The sequence below is a fragment of the Helicoverpa armigera genome, chromosome 15 (genome assembly GCF_030705265.1).
Source record: "Helicoverpa armigera isolate CAAS_96S chromosome 15, ASM3070526v1, whole genome shotgun sequence".
Classification (NCBI taxonomy): Eukaryota; Metazoa; Arthropoda; class Insecta; order Lepidoptera; family Noctuidae; genus Helicoverpa; species Helicoverpa armigera.
Genome location: NC_087134.1, coordinates 7152347 through 7171574, shown reverse-complemented (window position 1 = coordinate 7171574; position 19228 = coordinate 7152347). Strand labels below are relative to the sequence as shown.

The 19228-nt window shown below is 37.9% G+C and overlaps 2 protein-coding genes, 2 long non-coding RNA genes and 1 other non-coding gene across 5 annotated transcripts; 2 read left to right on the top strand and 3 right to left on the bottom strand.

Annotated features, from left to right (window-relative positions):
- Positions 1-2129: 2129 nt before the first annotated feature.
- On the bottom strand, positions 2130-2211 carry Trnal-aag (transfer RNA leucine (anticodon AAG)). Its single transcript has one exon. It is a non-coding gene; the product is annotated as a tRNA-Leu (tRNA).
- Positions 2212-2799: 588 nt separating this feature from the next.
- Positions 2800-3418, top strand: LOC135117808 (uncharacterized). Its single transcript, XR_010277181.1, has 2 exons — positions 2800-3195; positions 3285-3418. It is a non-coding gene; the product is annotated as an uncharacterized LOC135117808 (long non-coding RNA).
- A 519-nt stretch (positions 3419-3937) lies between these two features.
- On the top strand, positions 3938-4969 carry LOC110370648 (uncharacterized). The gene is made up of 2 exons (XR_007511513.2): positions 3938-4486; positions 4670-4969. It is a non-coding gene; the product is annotated as an uncharacterized LOC110370648 (long non-coding RNA).
- On the bottom strand, positions 4964-10626 carry LOC110370647 (uncharacterized). Its single transcript, XM_049845056.2, has 8 exons — positions 10284-10626; positions 9955-10200; positions 8774-9311; positions 8384-8559; positions 7917-8039; positions 7021-7163; positions 6466-6637; positions 4964-5958 (listed from the first exon to the last, which is right to left on the bottom strand). The coding sequence occupies exons 1-8, from the start codon at positions 10398-10400 to the stop codon at positions 5845-5847; spliced, it is 1629 nt and encodes a 542-aa protein (XP_049701013.2). The 5' UTR covers positions 10401-10626; the 3' UTR covers positions 4964-5844.
- Positions 10627-12790: 2164 nt separating this feature from the next.
- On the bottom strand, positions 12791-19210 carry LOC110370605 (polyadenylate-binding protein 2). The gene is made up of 7 exons (XM_021326486.3): positions 19017-19210; positions 18782-18933; positions 17751-17898; positions 16407-16539; positions 15950-16079; positions 15318-15454; positions 12791-14046 (listed from the first exon to the last, which is right to left on the bottom strand). The coding sequence occupies exons 2-7, from the start codon at positions 18872-18874 to the stop codon at positions 14010-14012; spliced, it is 678 nt and encodes a 225-aa protein (XP_021182161.1). The 5' UTR covers positions 18875-18933; positions 19017-19210; the 3' UTR covers positions 12791-14009.
- Positions 19211-19228: the final 18 nt, after the last annotated feature.

Below are 19228 nucleotides of genomic sequence, written 5' to 3'. Positions count from 1 at the left end.
CCAGTTATTCGTTTTATTATATGTTTTATTGTAGTGTTAGTACGTCGAACACAGCATTTGAGTCACCTCCGTTAAATCTTTCTATCATTTTACGGCACCAATCCACACTATGGAGTTTTTGAGCCTCAGTCAAATTATGAGGTATCCACCAGGCGCAAAGCTTCCTGACCGCTTAATGTTCGTGGAGGATTTTGTGCACTTGACTCATAACGATGCCTAAGCTTGTCCGAATCTGCTGATAGGTCACTCTTTTGTCAGTCTCTATCATACGCCGCACAACACAGATGTTATCTTCAGTCGTCGCCGTAGAAGGCCGTCCCTCAGGTAAATCATCAGTGAGATTAGTGCGACCACGTTTAAACTCATTAAACCAGTTGTAAACAGTCGCACGAGATGGGGCTTCATCGTGAAAGGCCAATCGTAGTCTATCATAACTTTCTTGTTGACTTAAATGACATCGAAAGTCATAAAAAATCATTGCACGAAAATTTTCTCGTGTTAAATTCATGTTGACGTGACACAGACAATTTTCAATTTGCCGCCAAATCGTAAAACAAATGACAAATGAATTAAATATATACTCAGTAATATTGGTAAAGAGTTCTATTTTCGAATTTTAGAATTATTTTTTTATTATATTGTTTATAAGTGGCCAGTTCTAAAAACTTTCAGTGTGACCCTCGTATCAAGACCAATCGTATTCCAACGACATTCGGTTGGTTTGCGATTGGTCTGTTATTTTGGTCTATTTGGTGTGTTGTTCTACAATCATAGGTATTGCAATGGTTAATCATTTGCAGACAAAATGATTGATTATTGAATGGCAGAAAATGATAAAAACGTTTATTTCAAAGAAAATATAGCGAAATGCCACGTACGCTTCAATCGTAATTGAGTCGGGGTTGGATCTCAGTCGAATTTGAATCGTATGTCGCTTAAGTAAAATTAGGAGAATCGGAATAGAAAAAAATAGGAAATTAGGGGAATCTATTACGCAATGTTTGCATAATTTGTGCAATTATTGAACAATAATTACACATACGAGGGTCAAACTGAAAGTTCTTAGAAAATCAGAAACTGGTTACATTAGCCAGTTATTCGTTTTATTATATGTTTTATTGTAGTGTTAGTACGTCGAACACAGCATTTGAGTCACCTCCGTTAAATCTTTTAATCATTTTGAGGCACCAATCCACACTATGGAGTTTTTGAGCCTCAGTCAAATTATGAGGTATCCACCAGGCGCAAAGCTTCCTGACCGCTTAATGTTCGTGGAGGATTTTGTGCACTTGACTCATAACGATGCCTAAGCTTGTCCGAATCTGCTGATAGGTCACTCTTCTATCAGTCTCTATCATACGCCGCACAACACAGATGTTATCTTCAGTCGCCGCCGTAGAAGGCCGTCCCTCACGTAAATCATCAGTGAGATTAGTGCGACCACGTTTAAACTCATTAAACCAGTTGTAAACAGTCGCACGAGATGGGGCTTCATCGTGAAAGGCCAATCGTAGTCTATCATAACTTTCTTGTTGACTTAAATGACATCGAAAGTCATAAAAAATCATTGCACGAAAATTTTCTCGTGTTAAATTCATGTTGCCGTGTCACAGACAATTTTCAATTTGCCGCCAAATAGTAAAACAAATGACAAATTAATTAAATATATACTCAGTAATATTGGTAAAGAGTTCTATTTTCGAATTTTAGAATTATTTTTTTATTATATTGTTTATAAGTGGCCTGTTCTAAAAACTTTCAGTGTGACCCTCGTATTGCAGCAGTATTGCGCAATGTTATTACCTACTTTAGATGCAACTCGTTGAGGTTTCGGAGAATAGGTATCATTACTCAGGTAAGTTAAGTCCCTACTTACCTAAGTACCTAGGTATGTACGATTGGTCCTATATTAGTAGCACAATGCCCGATATGGTTAAAACTGCTATTGCGATTCAATTTTGACATTACTAACTCAGGAGAATCGGGCCCCAGTTGTGTTAGCACCCATAAGTTATGGACCAACACAAGTTAATTAATAACTTAGCATGGGGCTAACCGACTGTGTGTAAAAAGGTGTCCTGACTTTATTTTGTTCTGTTTTGGTAAGCTTAGAAATATAAAAAAGTTCTTGGCAGCGGTGGGATTCGAACCCACGCCTCCGAAGAGACTGGTGCCTTAAACCAGCGCCTTAGACCGCTCGGCCACGCTACCAGATATAAGACGTGTCGAAATAGAAATACAGCATGCCCAGATCCCATGTCTCCTATTTAAACTAAAAATAATTATCATCTTTTAGGTCTCTAAGATACAGGCAGCGCCTAGTTTGGGGAAACAGAACCTATGAAAATGTCTCCCTCGGAAGAAGTACCTACTTTCACATTCAATTATCAAAAGACGAATACTTAGGTGTGTACCTATCTTTTTAGAAATATCTGATAAAGTGAAGCGACTTCCTATTGATTTTATGGCTTAAGTGAGTCAGTTCCTAAATTTAGAAACCTACCTTCCTAAATGCGATTTCTTTTGACTGAATTAAGTAACTGCATCATTTAGAGTTAAGTAGACGACTGAATTTTGTCAACTGTAATAAGTCCTTTACATACACCATCATACATATACCTACTTAATGACGTGAGCCTAACCAAGGGGTATCGGGTAGCCTGGGTAACTGGGTTAAGGTCAGATAGGCAGTCGCTCCTTGTAAAACACTGTACTCAGCTAAATCCGGTTAGACTGGAAGCCAACCCCATTCCCAAACATAATTGGGAAAAGGCTCGGGAGATGATGATACATTACATAGACCTACATAAGTAGAGACTTACCTATCTGATTAATGATGCCTATTCTCCGAAACCTCAACGAGTTGTATCTGTAGTGATAACATTGCGCAATAGTGCTGCAATATGTGTAATTATTGTTCAATAATTGCACAAATTGTGTAAACATTGCGTAATAGATAAGAGTACAATATGTGTGCCACCGTACCTATATAAAAACAGATATTGCAGAACGGTCCTCATTCGTAGTGGAATAGTCAGACACGAGTGCAAGTAAGATTTGTGATTTAATATATCAATTTCAAAAACTAAACGAACCAGTTCAGTTTTTGTGTTACAGAAGCTGAAATTGCTGAAACGCTGAAACATGGAGGCAGCGATCGTCGTTGAAGTGCAATCCAGTGCTGAGGCTCAAGGAGTAAGTACAAATAGACCTCGTATCACGGATCGAGCAAGGAGTCGTGGTCGAGAACGAGTATTTACTCAAATATCTCGTGGCCATTCCAGGGGAAGATCCCGTGGCCGTTCCAGGGGAAGATCCCGTGACCGTTCCAGGGGAAGATCCCGTGGTCGTTCCAGGGGAAGATCCCGTGGTCGTTCCAGGGGAAGATCCCGTGACCGTTCCAGGGGAAGATCTCGTGGCCATTCCCGCGGAAAATCCCGCAGTCGCTCAAGAGGTAAATCCACCGGACAATCGGAGGTCACTTCTAAACAAGTAAGAAGGCCTAGAGATGAATCAAGGAATTGTTTGTTTAGACTGTCTGAATATTACTCGGAAACAATGGATACGCGCAGGAGCAGGGAAAGATCTAGAAGTCCTAACAGGAAATTGAGGTGTCATTCCAGGGCAAGATCCAGGAGTCAGTCTAGGGGAAGATCCAGAGGCCATTCTAGGGGAAGATCCAGGGGCCATTCTAGAGGCAGATCCAGGGGCCATTCTAGAGGCAGATCCAGGGGCCATTCTAGAGGAAGATCCAGGGGTCATTCTAGAGGAAGATCCAGGGGTAATTCTAGGGACCGTTCCAGAGGTCATTCCAGAGACCGTTCCAGGGGAAAATCCAGGGATAATTCCAGGAACCGCTCAAGAGGGAGATGTGGGGACTGCTGCAGAAGAATAGCTAGAGTGACCGACGGTTCAAAATCTAGAGGTTACTCAATTTAAAAATAATGTTCTAACCATATTCTTCGTACTAAGTAAAAAAAGTAATTATGTAGAAACAAATACCAAAAACAAAAGATAACCCAAAAAAAGTTAAAAAAAACTTTGTAACCCAAAAAAAAAGATACAAAAACATTAAAACCAAAAAAAAAGTAACAAAAACTTTAAAACCAAAAAAAAGTTACAAAAACTTTATAACCCAAAAAAAAAGAATATTTAGTTAAAAAGTAAGTAATAGTATGTTGTTTTATAGCTTATCGTAATATATAATCAGATAATAACTTTAAATCCTGATTATTGGAAAACAAAAAAAGAATATGTAATCACTAATCATCTATATCTATAATATGATTAAATAGAAAATAAGATATTGTGTTTTCTTTAAAATCCAATATACCTAATGCCCAACAAACCATATTACTGGAATTTATAATCACAAGCAGATTGCATGACTGAATGCACTGTAAAATTACCGTGTCTGCGAACAATATTCCTACTGATTTCAATAATGTTGACTCATAAAATACACTCTGAAATTATCGACATACATGTAAGTTTATAACATCATATATTTATATAAATGATAGTTTACGAAAATAAAAAAACCATTTGGTAAAAAAAATAGATTGCAAATTGGTTGAAATCAAAAATATGTAAATTATTTTTGGTGTATGTAGCGTGTCTTACACAGTTTACAAGATCAATTAACTGAATTAAAACTGTTTATTTCAAGGGATATTTCACAATCGCGGTCTACGTCAACTATTTCATACCGGGGAGTTTGAAAATTCACACTGATTTATACACAGTACGCCTGGGCCAGCTGAGGGAGTTGATAGACAACCCGCTATTCGACCCTCTTCGTAACGTGAATACTAGAAGGTGGCTGCCAAAAGGCGAAGCCCCGTTTCCTGGGTACTGTAGGGCGCCCGGCAGCGGCAAGTGTATTGATGCTCTATGCAATTGTGACCAGCTCAAAGAACGTTGGAACATGAGATTAGCTTCAATTCTCAGTAAAACCACACAATCATAATTTTAATATTTTTATTGCATTATACAATTTAGTCTTCCATTACATTTATTTGGAAGTACACAGCCGTTCTACATTAAATGTGATGTGTATTTATTTATAATAATTGTCTTTTATCTCATGCATTTCGAGTGTTGTTTACAAAACTAATTTAGGTTAGATAGTACATAAAAGTATAAAAACATGAATATTATATTGGACTTTATGAAAAAGTAAAAACGTTACACTAACCTAAACACCTGATTTCACCAGGGGCAGTTGGAACTATCTATAAAAATAAATTAAAATCATTCCTCCTTATGTTTAAACATGCTTTAAAGTTATTCCAAGTTTATACTTATGAAACTGTATGGTTATTCTTGGTGTAACTTTAATCCGTGTTTATTATCAAAGCCCTTTCAGTCCGGCAATATAATTATAGCTTGCCATTGTTAAAAACTGGACACAGACACTTGTATCACAAATTCAGCCAAGCCGAAGCCAATATCTCTCGAAGCCATTACTACAAAGGCGATAAAGTTTGTTAATTTTCCGGCAGTTTATAGGCATAACGTTGTTCACTGGTCTCGACACTCCGAGACTCGATACATCACAGATGACACAAAGGTAAGCGGAGATGCCATAATGCAAGTAGTGACGGTCATGACCAAAACAATCATTCACGAGTGAACTAACGATGCGTTCGGGTCCATCAAGAAATCTGTCAAGGATTGTGGTCTTACAAAAATGGTTGGGTTCCAAAGAAGACGTGTAAGAGCGAAGACAGTAACATTCCTCGTCCGAATCACGCCCGCGTTTTGTTTGGCGCGGTACTTTCTTAGGAGATTTTTCGTTATGGCATCTCTGCTATCCATTGTGTTCTCCATGGGTGTTGGCACTCAATAAGACAGTATGTCGTGCATCGCGTACCGCCACGTCCAGTTGCGAGCGAGAGCCTCGAAGCGTTGTCGGTCGCGTACGTACATCTCGCCTAACTCGGGCTCCATGCATACCTAGGAATACATACATGTTGATAAAATATGAACTTTAGATTAATGTAAATAAGGTTTAATTTTAGTCAAAAAGACTTGTTGATCTTCTAAATGTATCTTGTTAGGTATATAGAGGTAAAATCCTTCTCAATTAATTTGTTACGTATCAAGTTAATTGTGTATGAGTACCCAAAAGGCAAGCTGTCGAAAAAGTTGTTATTTTTAGGGCTGTTTTAAGTTGTTGGGTTACAAAACCGAAAAATCCTATAAAGCTATGTAGAATTAACGTAATTAAATATGACGAATCAGCCTCTTCATCGAGATGCGTAATTTACCGTTAGAAATATGTATGATGCAGGATTTTGAAAATTCTAGAACATTCCAGAAAGTGTTACTGACGACAACATAGGGATTATTGAGCAGGCTTTGAATGAAGATGAACAATCGGCCGTTAGTGAGAATATTTCTAGAATGGAATATACAAGCTATAAGCTTATGTAAAGTTCTAGAACACTACAAAATACTGACCGCAGTATAAGGGTCTGTCAGCAGGCTCTGTATAGAGATGAGCACTTTGCTGATAGTAAGCGCGAGAGACCAGTTATGATGCACGGAGTCGATGCCCACGTCACCGTGACGGGAGATGTTCGGGTGTAAGATGCGAGTCAGGAAGCGGACCACTGGGGGACTCATTGGGTACCTGGGGAAGATTATTTGTTACTTAATATTTGATAAATGGATTGTTTTTTGGTGGGATATCATCAAATGACCCCTCCGGCCTCTCCCATTGTAAGTAGAGCGTGAGGCAGTGGCAAATTTTAACTGATTAAAACCCACCATATTCCTTTGTGTACCAGACTTCAGAACAATCCCGCAGCTGATACAGCATACTAAACGAACACGCGTGTTCCATGTTTTAAGCACTGAATGATCAAATGGGGTTCTATTTCCTCAATGTAACGCCAAGATATCAATTTCAGACTACGTACGTAACTTTCGGAATATTGCCACATAAAAATAATTACATATTTTGACTGATCATCAAAGTTGAATACTGTTATATTAAATAGTGTTAGTACTTACGCATAGGGCACTTGTATGTAGAGATAGAAGACTCCGCCCTCGTATGGCGAGCCGATGGGCCCGGTGACGCTCGCCTGCCAGTGACAACACTTGGGGTCCAGCGGGGTCGCCGCTATGCCTTCCGGGGGGTCGTTGCGCAACATCTGAGTATTTCAACAATAGTTATAACCTTCTGCTTCACACTTCTACACTGTGTACTATGAATTTCCACGATAAAGTTTAAAAGTAAACATCTATTTTAAGGCGAGGAAGTGGTCAACAATAATTCCATAACCGGCACGCGCATCTAAGGCGCCAAAAGGGGTCGGAGCGTCTGAGCGGGGCGAGGATAACAATACGCGCGCTAGCTTATAACTAAAAGTCGTAAGCGACAAAATGGTTTTGTAATTTTAATATTTAGAAATGATAATTTAATAAAAATTCCTACTACCATTTTAAAGAGTATGTATATACTCAACTACTAAAAAAGTTAAGAGGCTTAAATCGGTCCCGTTTGCCCATAATATGTGAATCTCTTTTTAAAAAGAGGTATGTTTGATATATTTTTCTCTGTTATAAAAGTTACCTAATCATGTTTCTACAACTAACAAAATAAGGCTTATATCATGAACTTTCAGGTAACCAAGTTGTATTTTGATCCGTTTTGTATTTACTGAGAAAAATTGACATCCTTGGCGCTAAAAATTCCAATTCGTCCTCTTAAGAAAAACATCTATTTTCTAAAGAATACTATATAAAATTCAACTTTTAGATTGTAACATTTAATTCGTTTTTTTTTATTATTTTAAATTGCATTATTTGTGCATTTAAAATTCCTGATATGTATATTTCAATTTAGTTTAATGATCTCTGAGATAAGACATATAGATTCTTTGAAAACTGTATGTACACAGTACCTTAAGTTCAATCCTGAGTCTGTTCCGGCGCCAGGCGTTCTCCTCGCCGGCGGGCTGCGCCTGCACACACATCTGTACCAAGCAGTTACGGCAGAAACACGACTCCACCAGGCATTGGTATTTCTGTAACAATATGTTAAAGTCAAATGGTGGATTTGGGGAGTACCAGGATAATAAGCAGATCTCTACCTTATTAGTAGCATAGATCTTCTTTACTTATAAGTAGCACTAATAACCTCTGCTACTAATAAGTTAAGAAGCAATTAGGCTTTTTATAATGGATTAATATTCTATTTCAATCAGCACAACGCAGCTAAAAGTATTTATAAGCAGTGGAAAATGCTCATTCATATGCTTCGAAATGCCTGTGCCACAGGTTGGGGAAAAATAGACACTACGTTTTCACTTTTTTTGGTGGTGAAATCTATAGTATAAAAAATAAAAGAGTCGGTTGCTGCTCAGTTTACCTTGTGCCAGTCAATATTAGCAAGCATAGGCCTGTAGAGAGGGAAGCGTCGGTTCGTGAAGGCGGCCCAGCGCGGCGGCGCCACGCGGGCTCGCACGAGCCGCCACCACCGCGCACACACGCACGCGCACGCACACAGAGACAGGTCGTCTAGGTAGCTGAAGATGCACAGCAACACTGCGGAAATGTAGCGTATGTCAGCGAGATCAGTAGACAATCATGTTAGTATTTCTTCAAGTGCATATTACTGTGCTGATAAATGCAAGTGTGATTAAGGGTTGGCTTAAAAGACACTAATGGGGAGACAATCTATTTCTTCCTGTACCAATCAGGTAAGCATGTAAGTAATAAAAAAATTGGGGTCATTAATGTGGTCAGAAAGTAAAATTACCTTCAGAAGGCAACTGCTCCACAAGTCCTGGAGCCAAATTGTCAGGTGGCCTCGGTGTCGAGAGCGCTTGTAACGAACGTGCGAGGCAGGGCGGGTGGGGCGGAGGCCCTAACCCAACTCTGTCGTCTCTAGCCGGCGCGTCTCCACGGCCGGCACTATCCGCACGGCTTGATACGTCCGCACGGGCTGGCGTGTCAGCCGCGACTGGAATATTAGCAGCATCTGCGCGAGCGGGCACGTCACCGCGACCGGGATCACGACTTGGGATATCGGCGCGGTTCGGGCCATCAGATCGACTAGGCCCGTCAGGCCGACTAGGGCCATCATGCCGGCTTGGTCCATCAGGCCGACTAGGGCCATCAGGCCGGCTTGGTCCGTCAGGCCTACTAGGCCCGTCGTGTCGGCTGGGCCCGTCATGTCGGCTAGGCCCGCCATTGCCGCCGACGCCACTGCAATTGCCACTGCTGCTTGCACCTGCCCCTGAGTTACTAGCCCGACTTGCTTCATCTTCTGGACTTGTTTCACTGTCCAGGGAGCTCTGAGTAATATAAGAAAATCATAGAAGTAGATTAGAGACCAGGCCAAAATTATACTATGTAAAATGTCAGTAATGTAGGTTATGATCTTGATCAGGTTCCCTTCTATGCACATTGCACTTAGTGAAATAAAATGTAAAAGCATACAAATTAGTTTGTAGCTTATTTCACACAAAAACTAGTTCTCGATTTTGATGAAACTTGGCATGTAGGTCAGAAGTAGAATATTTATTTGCTAAACATAGGTACTATAGGTATTACATAAGGAACTTATATTTTTTATACTACTTTTGTACTTTTAATCTCTGCTTGGGAAGTAGTTCTCTCTGGCCGTGAAACCCATAGAAGCAATTCCTTCCTAATATTAAAAGTGGAAGTTTCCTTTGTCTATCCAACTATGGAAGTACAGTTTAGTGTAGAATAAAAAAGTCATAATTAGGAAGTAAACCCATTATAATTAAAAAGACATGGGTAGGAAAACCTAATGGTATCTTGAAAAATTACCATAGAATTGATGTAGTTCTTTGCCTTTTTTTTTTAATCTACTACATAAACAAAAAGGTTCTTTGTCCTAAGAACAAAGCTGGTATAGAGGTTGTATATAACAAGTAACAATCCCAACATCTATTACATACTAATACTTACTTTGTAATACCACCAGGAGGGTACAGGGCATGCTCTGTTGTCTCTGTTGATCTTACGTTCAGAACTATAGTTCAAGTCAGAGGGCTCATCATTTCCTGAGTCACCATCATCTGTCTTCTCACTGTAGAAGTATGATGAAGGCAAATATGACGGAAAATCCGGGAAGAGGAAAGCATGGCAAGTTACACAAACTGGCTCCCCGAAACTCGGCCCGTAATACCCATTGCAAACATGACATGTCGAGTTCTGTAACAAGGCAATCATACCATTGTTTGTTTTCCTTCATAAATGTTTACACTGTTTACGAACGACTATCCAAACATACGTACATTAAATTCAAATTCGAGTGACGGCTCAGAGGGAGTAGTAGATACCAGCTTGTCACCATTTTCTTCCAGTTTCTTCATAAACTGGAAAAACTCGGGGCCCATGCCCATTGCATGCATGTTGCACTTTTAGTTCTACGACCTATAACTTGAAGAAGGCTTTCATCGAGAATGCAAACTTAAAATTAGATGTTGTAATTTGCCTTAAGTTCGAGAGTGGCGAAAGTCTAAAGGAATAATGTTATTGCGCACTCTGATATAAACAACTATATGTTTATGCAGAAAAAGTAATATTATAGCAGAATAAATTCAGCTGACCTGAGCTTCACTTCACCTGACAGATTCAATCAAAACAAAGTGTCAATGTCAGTGACTCAGTGTTGACAAATGAGCACGCTAGTTACCAGGAGTAAAAACTCTAAAATTGTAGGGATCTATAGTCTGTTTTTTAATCTCGTAGACTAAATTGACACTTGCAAAATGTCAAACTTTCTAATAATTTTGCTAGCTCTGTGGTGCAGTGTTGTACTTACGATGCCGGTTCGTTGAATCGTAACTTTTTATCTATAATAGACGAATTTAATATTCATTCAAAGTTTTATATTTAAAATTCACGTACGTACACATGGCTGTACGACGTGCTACAAACTGCCAGGGATATCTGACCACGCAAAGCCATGCGTAATCATCAAGGATAAGCCCATTATTTCAGGATGACTTATTGTAAAAAGTTACGATTCAACGAACCGGTATCGTAAGTACAACACTGCACCACAGAGCTAGCGAAATTATTAGAAAGTTTGACATTTTGCAAGTGTCAATTTAGTCTACGAGATTAAAAAACAGACTATATAAAGTTTTCTCCTTTCAGTTTTTAAAATTGTTATCGTACCTACTTGCTTCTCATATCACTTGTCAGTGGCAGAATCGTCGACATCAACATCGACGGCAGAGATTGCCAGAAACAAAAATAGAATAGAAGGATAATGGTCGTACTATAAAATGGAGCGATGTGTATGGCTGATCGGCTTTTGATGAAACTTAGCAATTTCCGAATTAAATAACTTTCAGAGATACAGACAGACTTCATGATCGGCAAGGATATTGAGCCCTTACCTTCACCTGCGCAGAAGTGATTTATTGGTTTATTGCCTTAAGGCGATTATCACACTGCCCCGCATGATGCAGCGTAGTGCGTGGATGCGTTTTTTCCGTTGTATGGAAAGATCTCCGTTTGTATGGAAAACACGCATAGTCCAACACACTGAAAATGCATCCACGCGCGTTCATGCGGATCACGCACATACATGCGGAGAAACACGCACCCCCGCGCGTAGGTGCGGGGCGAGACGCATGATATGGCACACTGATCCCGCAGTGACGCGCGTGATTTTGAATGGGCATGACGTGTATATTTGAAAATGGAACTCGATGAGAGCCGCCGTGCGTGAATCTACTAAACGCACCTTCCCGCGTGAGTGCGTGAAAAACCCGCACGATGATGCAGATCTGCACTCCCGCAGGAATGCGCGTAGGTGCGTCGACACGCAAGATGCAGCGTGATGCGGGGCAGTGTGAAGATCACCTTAGTGTACAGTGGGCAAAGCGATCCCCACTCTTCCGCCGAGAGCTCATTATCCGTGCCGATAACTATAGCCGATGAATAAACTTTTTACGTAATTAATAAACTTTTTAAGTAATTTGTTCAACCTTTCTTGTCTGAGGGCATTGCTTATTCTTTTTAAATCTCCCACCGTTTATCATCGTTGGGTAACTACTCAGCTGCATCCGGTTGACTGGAATCCGACCCCAACGTAGTTGGGAAAAGGCTAGACCTGTGTTGAAGTTTGCAGCTCTACAAAGTCAACGTCTTACATAGTAAACTACTAACTGCAGTCTTCTGTAAATAGAGCGATATACTTGTAAAAAACCAATAATACTCCCATATACTTCCCCCGGTTTCCCTCGTCTCAGGCGTGGGGGAACTTTGTACCCTGATGAAATATAGGCTAGATAGAGTAGCCTAATTTTTCTTTTCTTAGCCCGTACTGTCCTACTGCTGGGCAAAGGTAGCCTATTTTATTTTTTAAAATCGAATCTAGTATTTAAGGTACCTAATTATCATATTATAATAATGTCTTGATTGATGTAGTCGAAAGGTCTGTTTCCAATATATTCATAGTTATCGACGGTAAAAAGATAGAAGTCTTGTAATCTTTACAACTATATACATAAATCACAAGAAAATGTGCATTTGTTTGAACTTACGTCAAAAAAGGCTCTCAATTTTAGATAAAATCTGCTAAGTCATAACGGAGGCTAATATAAGAAAATATTTTATCAGAGTGCGTGCAGAGGTAATCTCAGGGAAACACCATATTAATAACATTTCATTGTTAAAGTATACGGGAAACGACAGCTGTTTGAGTAAATACGGTTTTTGAACCCTATTTATATCACCTACTAGGGTTAAATCAGAAAAATAAGGTGAATGAAATAAAACAACAGCATCATTCTTAAAATTATTCTTAAATTACTCTCATATCTTTTTTTCCTTTTACTTCTTTCTTTCGAGCTTTCAATGTGCCATTTTTATGAATATTTATCTTTTGAAAAGAACATAAAAATTACATAGGCATGAGATAATTTTTAGGTGTACTTTATAATAGATTGATAAATACCGAGTTCAGGTTTAAATTAAATAAGAATAAACTCTAATTATAAACATGAATTTTTGAACTACTATTGTGATGCATTAGAAACACAAAAGTAGTCTCTGTCTAAAATCATTATATGGACATACACCAACTAATTCTAACATGGAAATACCATCATACACAAAGATAATTTGAGTTACAGTTCATCTCATAAAGTAACAAACAAATTGTAGATACAGTCAAATAATTAAAACTATTTAAAACAATTCTGCAACAAATGCAGATGAAGATCTTGGTTAAACAAGAGAGCTGCCCCCTTATATAATTTTATCTGTTGACAAGGAAGCTGTCTCCCTACGGGCAGGCGCGAGGCGGCGCGATTCATGCGCGGTTGCGCTCCTAACATAGCGCGACTACGTTTTACGGGAGTTTAACAATATTCACCAACCGTATAGGTTATTAAAATACTTCATATTACGACTTAACTGTATACTAGCATTTCTAACGGCCTCTGCAGAGCTCACAACGGCTACAACAAGATGCTTCATTTAATCTAAACACCTAATCGCGATATGAACAATGATTGCCAAAATACTATATGTATTCACAAAACCTTTACCGACATATTTAAGGCGAATATAATACAAAAATCAGAGTCAAGAAAATATTTTAACATTATCTAACTGATGTAGATACATAATCTGATCTTCGTCCGATTAGCAGCCAAAGTCAACATTGTATATTTAATTATCTATCTCTAGACTTATTCTATGCACATCGCCCTAAACGAGTCCTATCGAGTAATTTTTTGTTCACAATCAAAAACAGCACATTTTCAAAACAGTCACTTCATTTCAGTAATCTTATACAAATAAAAATAAAATTATATTTTACTTATCGCGATCCGTCATAAATACACCGGAGTCCGTATGTTGTCCTTACCTACATAACCGCGACCGAGGTGTACAAAGTAAAGGTAAAGGGTAGAGCTAGAGTCCAGTGGCGCAGACGGGCTGCTAACTTAGTATACGGCACAGTGGCACTAGGTGCGGGGAACACCCCTCTACCGCACTCAGTACGGAGAGTAATACATGCCGCGCCTGTACCCTCTGCAAACAAGGCACGCCGTTAGTACTACGCTACGCGCTACGTTACAGCTACAGCTACCTGCCATGCAAGCTACGTCCACACAGGAGGAGGGGCCGCAGTGAAAATACTCAGTTTTCTATTACAAACTTTATTTGTAAAAAGTGTGTATAAATATTGTCTTTCTTTTGATCAATTTACAACAGTTTGTACCGAATTTTACAACAGTGTCTAGTGTCTACAGAGTTTTTTCTTGCGCAAGATGCCACATCCAACATCAATTTTATATTGATGTTTGCAATATAAAACTGACCAAATCTTTCTACTTCTAAAACACTAAAACAGAAGTAGAATACGCGAGTTCGAGGTGGTGGCACCTTCCACGAGTTATGTAGAAATTGTTGTAATTTGCAACTGTTAATGTATTACAATAATTGATACCAAACTTCATCTCTAATGGGTTGTACGTCAATGATGCAATGATCTTTAAAATACTATTGGAGCCGAGGTCTACTTCAGACTTCATGTTAGTAGCACATATTTCATGATGGATGATAGTGATAAATGATTCAACAATTTCAATATGCGTTAGTGATGGTGATGGATGTTTTGTTTTGATAAAATAAATAAAGATGCAATGAAAACAAAATGACAAACAAAAAAATATCCAATGACTTTACTGACAAAATCTTATGTTGTCTACATGCTTTTATAAAAGGATCTTTATAATAAAACTTATAGTTGTAATAATTAAAAAAAAAACTAAGGAATTGAAATTATCAGCCTGCATACAGCTACAAATTTGCAGTAAAACTTTTATAATGTTCATTTTATAATGTGCATATTTAATTTGGATAGAATTTAAAGTACTCATCTTCACAAACAACAAATACGTCATAATATAATGGATATTATGATGTATTTGGTGTTTAAGACTAGCAAATAAAATATAATAGATACAAAATCCAACAATCGGTTTTTATAAATAAAAAGTAATGGCTCTTCAAAAAATACTTTTATTGATTTTAAAATAATATTGCAAAAGAGTTTTTAAAACTGACCTTTCACGGACAATGTAATCTGAGATCGTATCGTTATAAAACACTAAAGATAAGTTTAAAATCCAAGGCCCAATTACAATAAAAACAAATGTTTGTACAAAGTTTGTTGAGCTACAACACTTGGCGGTGTTGTTTACATGCGAATTTCATATCGGTAACAGTTGCAAATTATGTAATAGAAGTGGTTCACAGAAGTAGAAGATGTAGTAGACAGTTGTTAATATGGATTGTACCTGCCGCGGCGCACGGGCCGGTAGCCGGAGTAGTAGGGCGAGAAGCCGCCGCGGAACGAGCGCGCGCGGCCCCGCATGGCGCGCGGCGGCCGGTTCGTCGTCGACAGCCCCGGCTTGTTCGTGCGCTTCGGCATCACCTGCGTACGCACACCAGTTATATAACGTGTGAGGCCTTGTTCACCCGTTTTCTTGCCGTCAAAATCTACGGTTAACTCACCGTATGCAGGCGCAGGCGGTCAGTTTTGAATGGGTCACGAAAAACGTGCCGTGAACACAAGCTCTCAAAATTTATACTACCCCTCAAAATATCTCATATGTATTTCCGTTGTTATGTTATATTTTTACAGACTAAAAAGTTCGTAACGTTACACGTCTGCGCCGCATCAAAACGACACTAAACTATAATCATATTATTCATTTAACGGATAAGCAAGCTACTTGCAAGTTTTCCTTTTGGAAAACAATGGGAACTACATTCAGCAGATTCTACTGACATAATGACGATGTTCAAGTATTTTTTGACCAATCCTACATGTTCCAGATCAGTTCAAATCAAGATAGCTATGAGATTTATACGTCAAAATATTACTGGTACATAAAAAATCATTGGTATGACTATAACAGGCTCTCACCTTTATCTGCCGCCCTCTAAATAATGATTCGTCCATGGCCATTGCAGTCTGTACACTGTCTTTGTCGCCAAACTCTATGTAGGCGAATCCTTTCGGGTGGCCGTCGAACTTATTACATAATATCGTAACCCTGTAAATAAGTACGACATTCTATTTATTTTCATATCAAACAAAAGAAGATTAAAGAGAGATTTTTAAACTTAAATCTGATATTTTAAGCTTAGAGATTCAATTTTATTTCTTGTTGCACAATGCCCAAGCTAGCTGTTTCCTGCGGTTTCAACCTCCATTCCCATTCCGTGCGATCTACATCAGGTACTCAAATCAAATATAATATCATTTATGTCACCCAGGGATAGCGTAGCTTCACAGCAGTGAAATATTTTTTCAAAAGGTTCAGTAGTCTTGGCCTTTAGGGTACAAACGAAGAAAAAAAAAAAGTAAAATAAATAGTCACCTATTAATAGATCCACATCCGTGGAAGTGCTGTTCGAGCTCTTCGGCTGTGGCGCCGTAGTCCACGTTACCGACGTACACTGATCTGTTGTCTGCCTCTATCTTCTCCTCAATAGACATGTTTAATGGACTTGCTGTGGATACAAACAAATGATAAGTTGAGTAAAAGTATATTTTGCTTAGGGAATATAATTACAACAATTATGTGTTTTGTCTTATGCCAGCTTAGAACATTATATGACATTAGTCAAATGAAGGGTGCAAAATTCAGAATTAGATGCATGAATTTGGCCGAATTCTTCATATATTGCTCTGTATATGTAAAACGCTTGTATATGTGTATCATCTATTACAAAAGGGACAGGGGTTTTGAATTATGTTTAGAACTTTATTAATACTTCTTTTTAAGTGTCTCTAATGGACAATATCTCGATATAGTATTAAGGATGTTACTTGAGATTTTCAGAAGACCTTTTGTAACAGATGAATAGAGGTGCATACAAAAACGTTGCGAAAATACACATCAATCATGCATACTTTTTTGTTTATTTCTCAGAGCACCTTGTGTTACCAGAACTAATTGATAAGGTTACCAGAGTAGTGATCCTCAATATTTAGACGCAAGACCTTTTGGATAAAAACACATTAAGAGCACAGAGCTTAGGGCATTCTAAGGGCTTTAAATATTGCCATACTACTTGAGAGATTTCCTCAATTAATCTTTGGAAACCTAAACTTCCTTTATTAAGCTAAATGATAATACATTAAACTAAGTTATCAGCCAGTGCACAAAAAGGTATGGTTTCGCATTGAAATCAGCTGTTGTGAAAATATATGGACAAGAAAAAATCTGATTTCATAAATCTCTTCTTAATTTGTTTTACTTGATTATAAATGTACAAAATGTTATGAATTCTTGCTTTTACTGTGTATGATATTGCTATAAATATATCTACAGTTTGATAACATAAAAATAATTTGTGTGAAATCAATCATTTAAACTTTTAAATTTATGTCACCTATTTACTATTTTAAATTTTTTGCCATGTTAAAAAGTTGTGTTCAATAGCTTAGAAAAATATGCACTTTCTGATTCAAGACTCAGAATATTGGTCTACTTGCTCACTTTATGAGAACAGTATAATCTCTCTGGCAATGGTGAAGCAACTTCTATTAAAATGGCCATTAATATGGATTATGAAGAAAATTTTCATGCACCACTAACATGATCACTATTTTTTGTTGAATTCTTCAAGCCTACATCTGATAACTACAATTTACAGCCTTTATAACTGGACAAAGGAGGTTTTAAGGTTTTTAAAAAAGTATAAAAACAAGTACTTACTGAGTCCCGGTGGGCTACCCATACTCATCTGCTTGTCAACTTCGGTTTGCATCTGTTTTAGTTTTTCAGCCTCCTCTTCCATTTCCCGTACTCGGGCTTTGATGGCTGCCAGGTCTGGCACCTCACTGCCAGCGGCTTCATCGCCACCCTGAGTAGTGGTACACCATATTTATTTGTTGGAAACTGATAATTTGACTTAGGAAAATAAAGAATTGTTGAGGTTTTCATATTTTAAGAATATTATAAGTTTGCCATGTAAAATGTTAGGTAAAAATGTACAATATGGGTACTACATAATACATCTTATTTAGTATAATTCAAGGGTAAGAGTGTAGCAAAAGGTGTGAAAAGAAAGCAGAAATCTTGCTAGGTAACCAAAAATATGTACTCAATACCAAAAACTTGCTAAAACTATTAAAACTTATAACATTGCAGTATAGATAATGGCTCCCCACATTATTTAACTTATTAATTATTTGCTAACACAACTGAATGTCATCTCAAACAAGAAAATAACAAAATGACAAATATACAGTTGACTGGAGAGATTAATCAATAAACTAAAGAGGACTATGATTACTATGAATGAAGACAAATATAAACAGCACATTGATAAACAATAAACACCAACACAATGTTTTATCAAATAGCTAAACTGTTATCTGGCTTACATAAAAACGACATAACCAAGGCGCTTTTGGTGATTAGTTGTGTTTTCTACACATTAGAAGTATACAAACACATGATTTCACAATAAATACAACAGCTTTTTCAAAACTGCGCCGCGATTTTCTGAATTACAATACTTTTTCACATTTTTCATTCGAAAAGTACACGTATATCATTAAATGTACAGGTTAGCTTCGCAAACTAGTACTGTAAAGGCCGATTACCGTTATTACACGGCAAGTGTTACATTTTACTACAAAAAAGTGTAATTTCTTCTCCTACATCGAAGCACACTGAGTTGATATGCCTTTGCACAAACACAAGATGTTACTTTATTCAAGAGTAGACCTGAAAATACTCACTCCGAGACTATTGTCAGTCATGTTTAGGGAACCGTTGGTTCCGTCCAAATGATTGTTGTCGATCGTTTCTAAATAATCATCATTTTCTGCCATGACCACTAACTTCTTCTATCATGAATTCAACACTTAAAACTTCACACTTCACTAAATCCCTGAAACAACACGTAATTAGTGAAACTGAGGTGAAACTCTACATTGATATAATTTTGATGATTACGAAGTTACTCTGACGTACCGGTAACCAAATCCGTTAGAACGCAAATGGCCTACTTATGAAATAATATTCACATTAACTACTTAGGGTCATAGGCTTTCACTGTAAAAGTGGTAATTTCATTATCATCATAATATTCCTTTGATATTTACAGATTTGTTTCGGCCAAAATACCTAAAAATTAAACGCCAAACCAAACAACTGACAGTGTTACTAGATGAGAAATAATAGAA

What these genes read in the sequence shown, in the direction of transcription:
- LOC110370605 (XM_021326486.3), bottom strand. Translation starts at nt 18,874, where the DNA reads ATGGCAGAAAATGATGATTATTTAGAAACGATCGACAACAATCATTTG. An exon ending in GGATGTGGATCTATTAATAG is followed by an intron (nt 16,080 to 16,406) that starts GTGACTATTTAT and finishes ACTTATTTACAG; the next exon opens with GGTTACGATATTATGTAATA. An exon ending in CGGCCCGTGCGCCGCGGCAG is followed by an intron (nt 14,047 to 15,317) that starts GTACAATCCATA and finishes CCTTGTTTGCAG; the next exon opens with AGGGTACAGGCGCGGCATGT.
- LOC110370647 (XM_049845056.2), bottom strand. Translation starts at nt 10,400, where the DNA reads ATGCATGCAATGGGCATGGGCCCCGAGTTTTTCCAGTTTATGAAGAAA. An exon ending in CACTCGAATTTGAATTTAAT is followed by an intron (nt 10,201 to 10,283) that starts GTACGTATGTTT and finishes GCCTTGTTACAG; the next exon opens with AACTCGACATGTCATGTTTG. An exon ending in GGAGCAGTTGCCTTCTGAAG is followed by an intron (nt 8,560 to 8,773) that starts GTAATTTTACTT and finishes ACATTTCCGCAG; the next exon opens with TGTTGCTGTGCATCTTCAGC.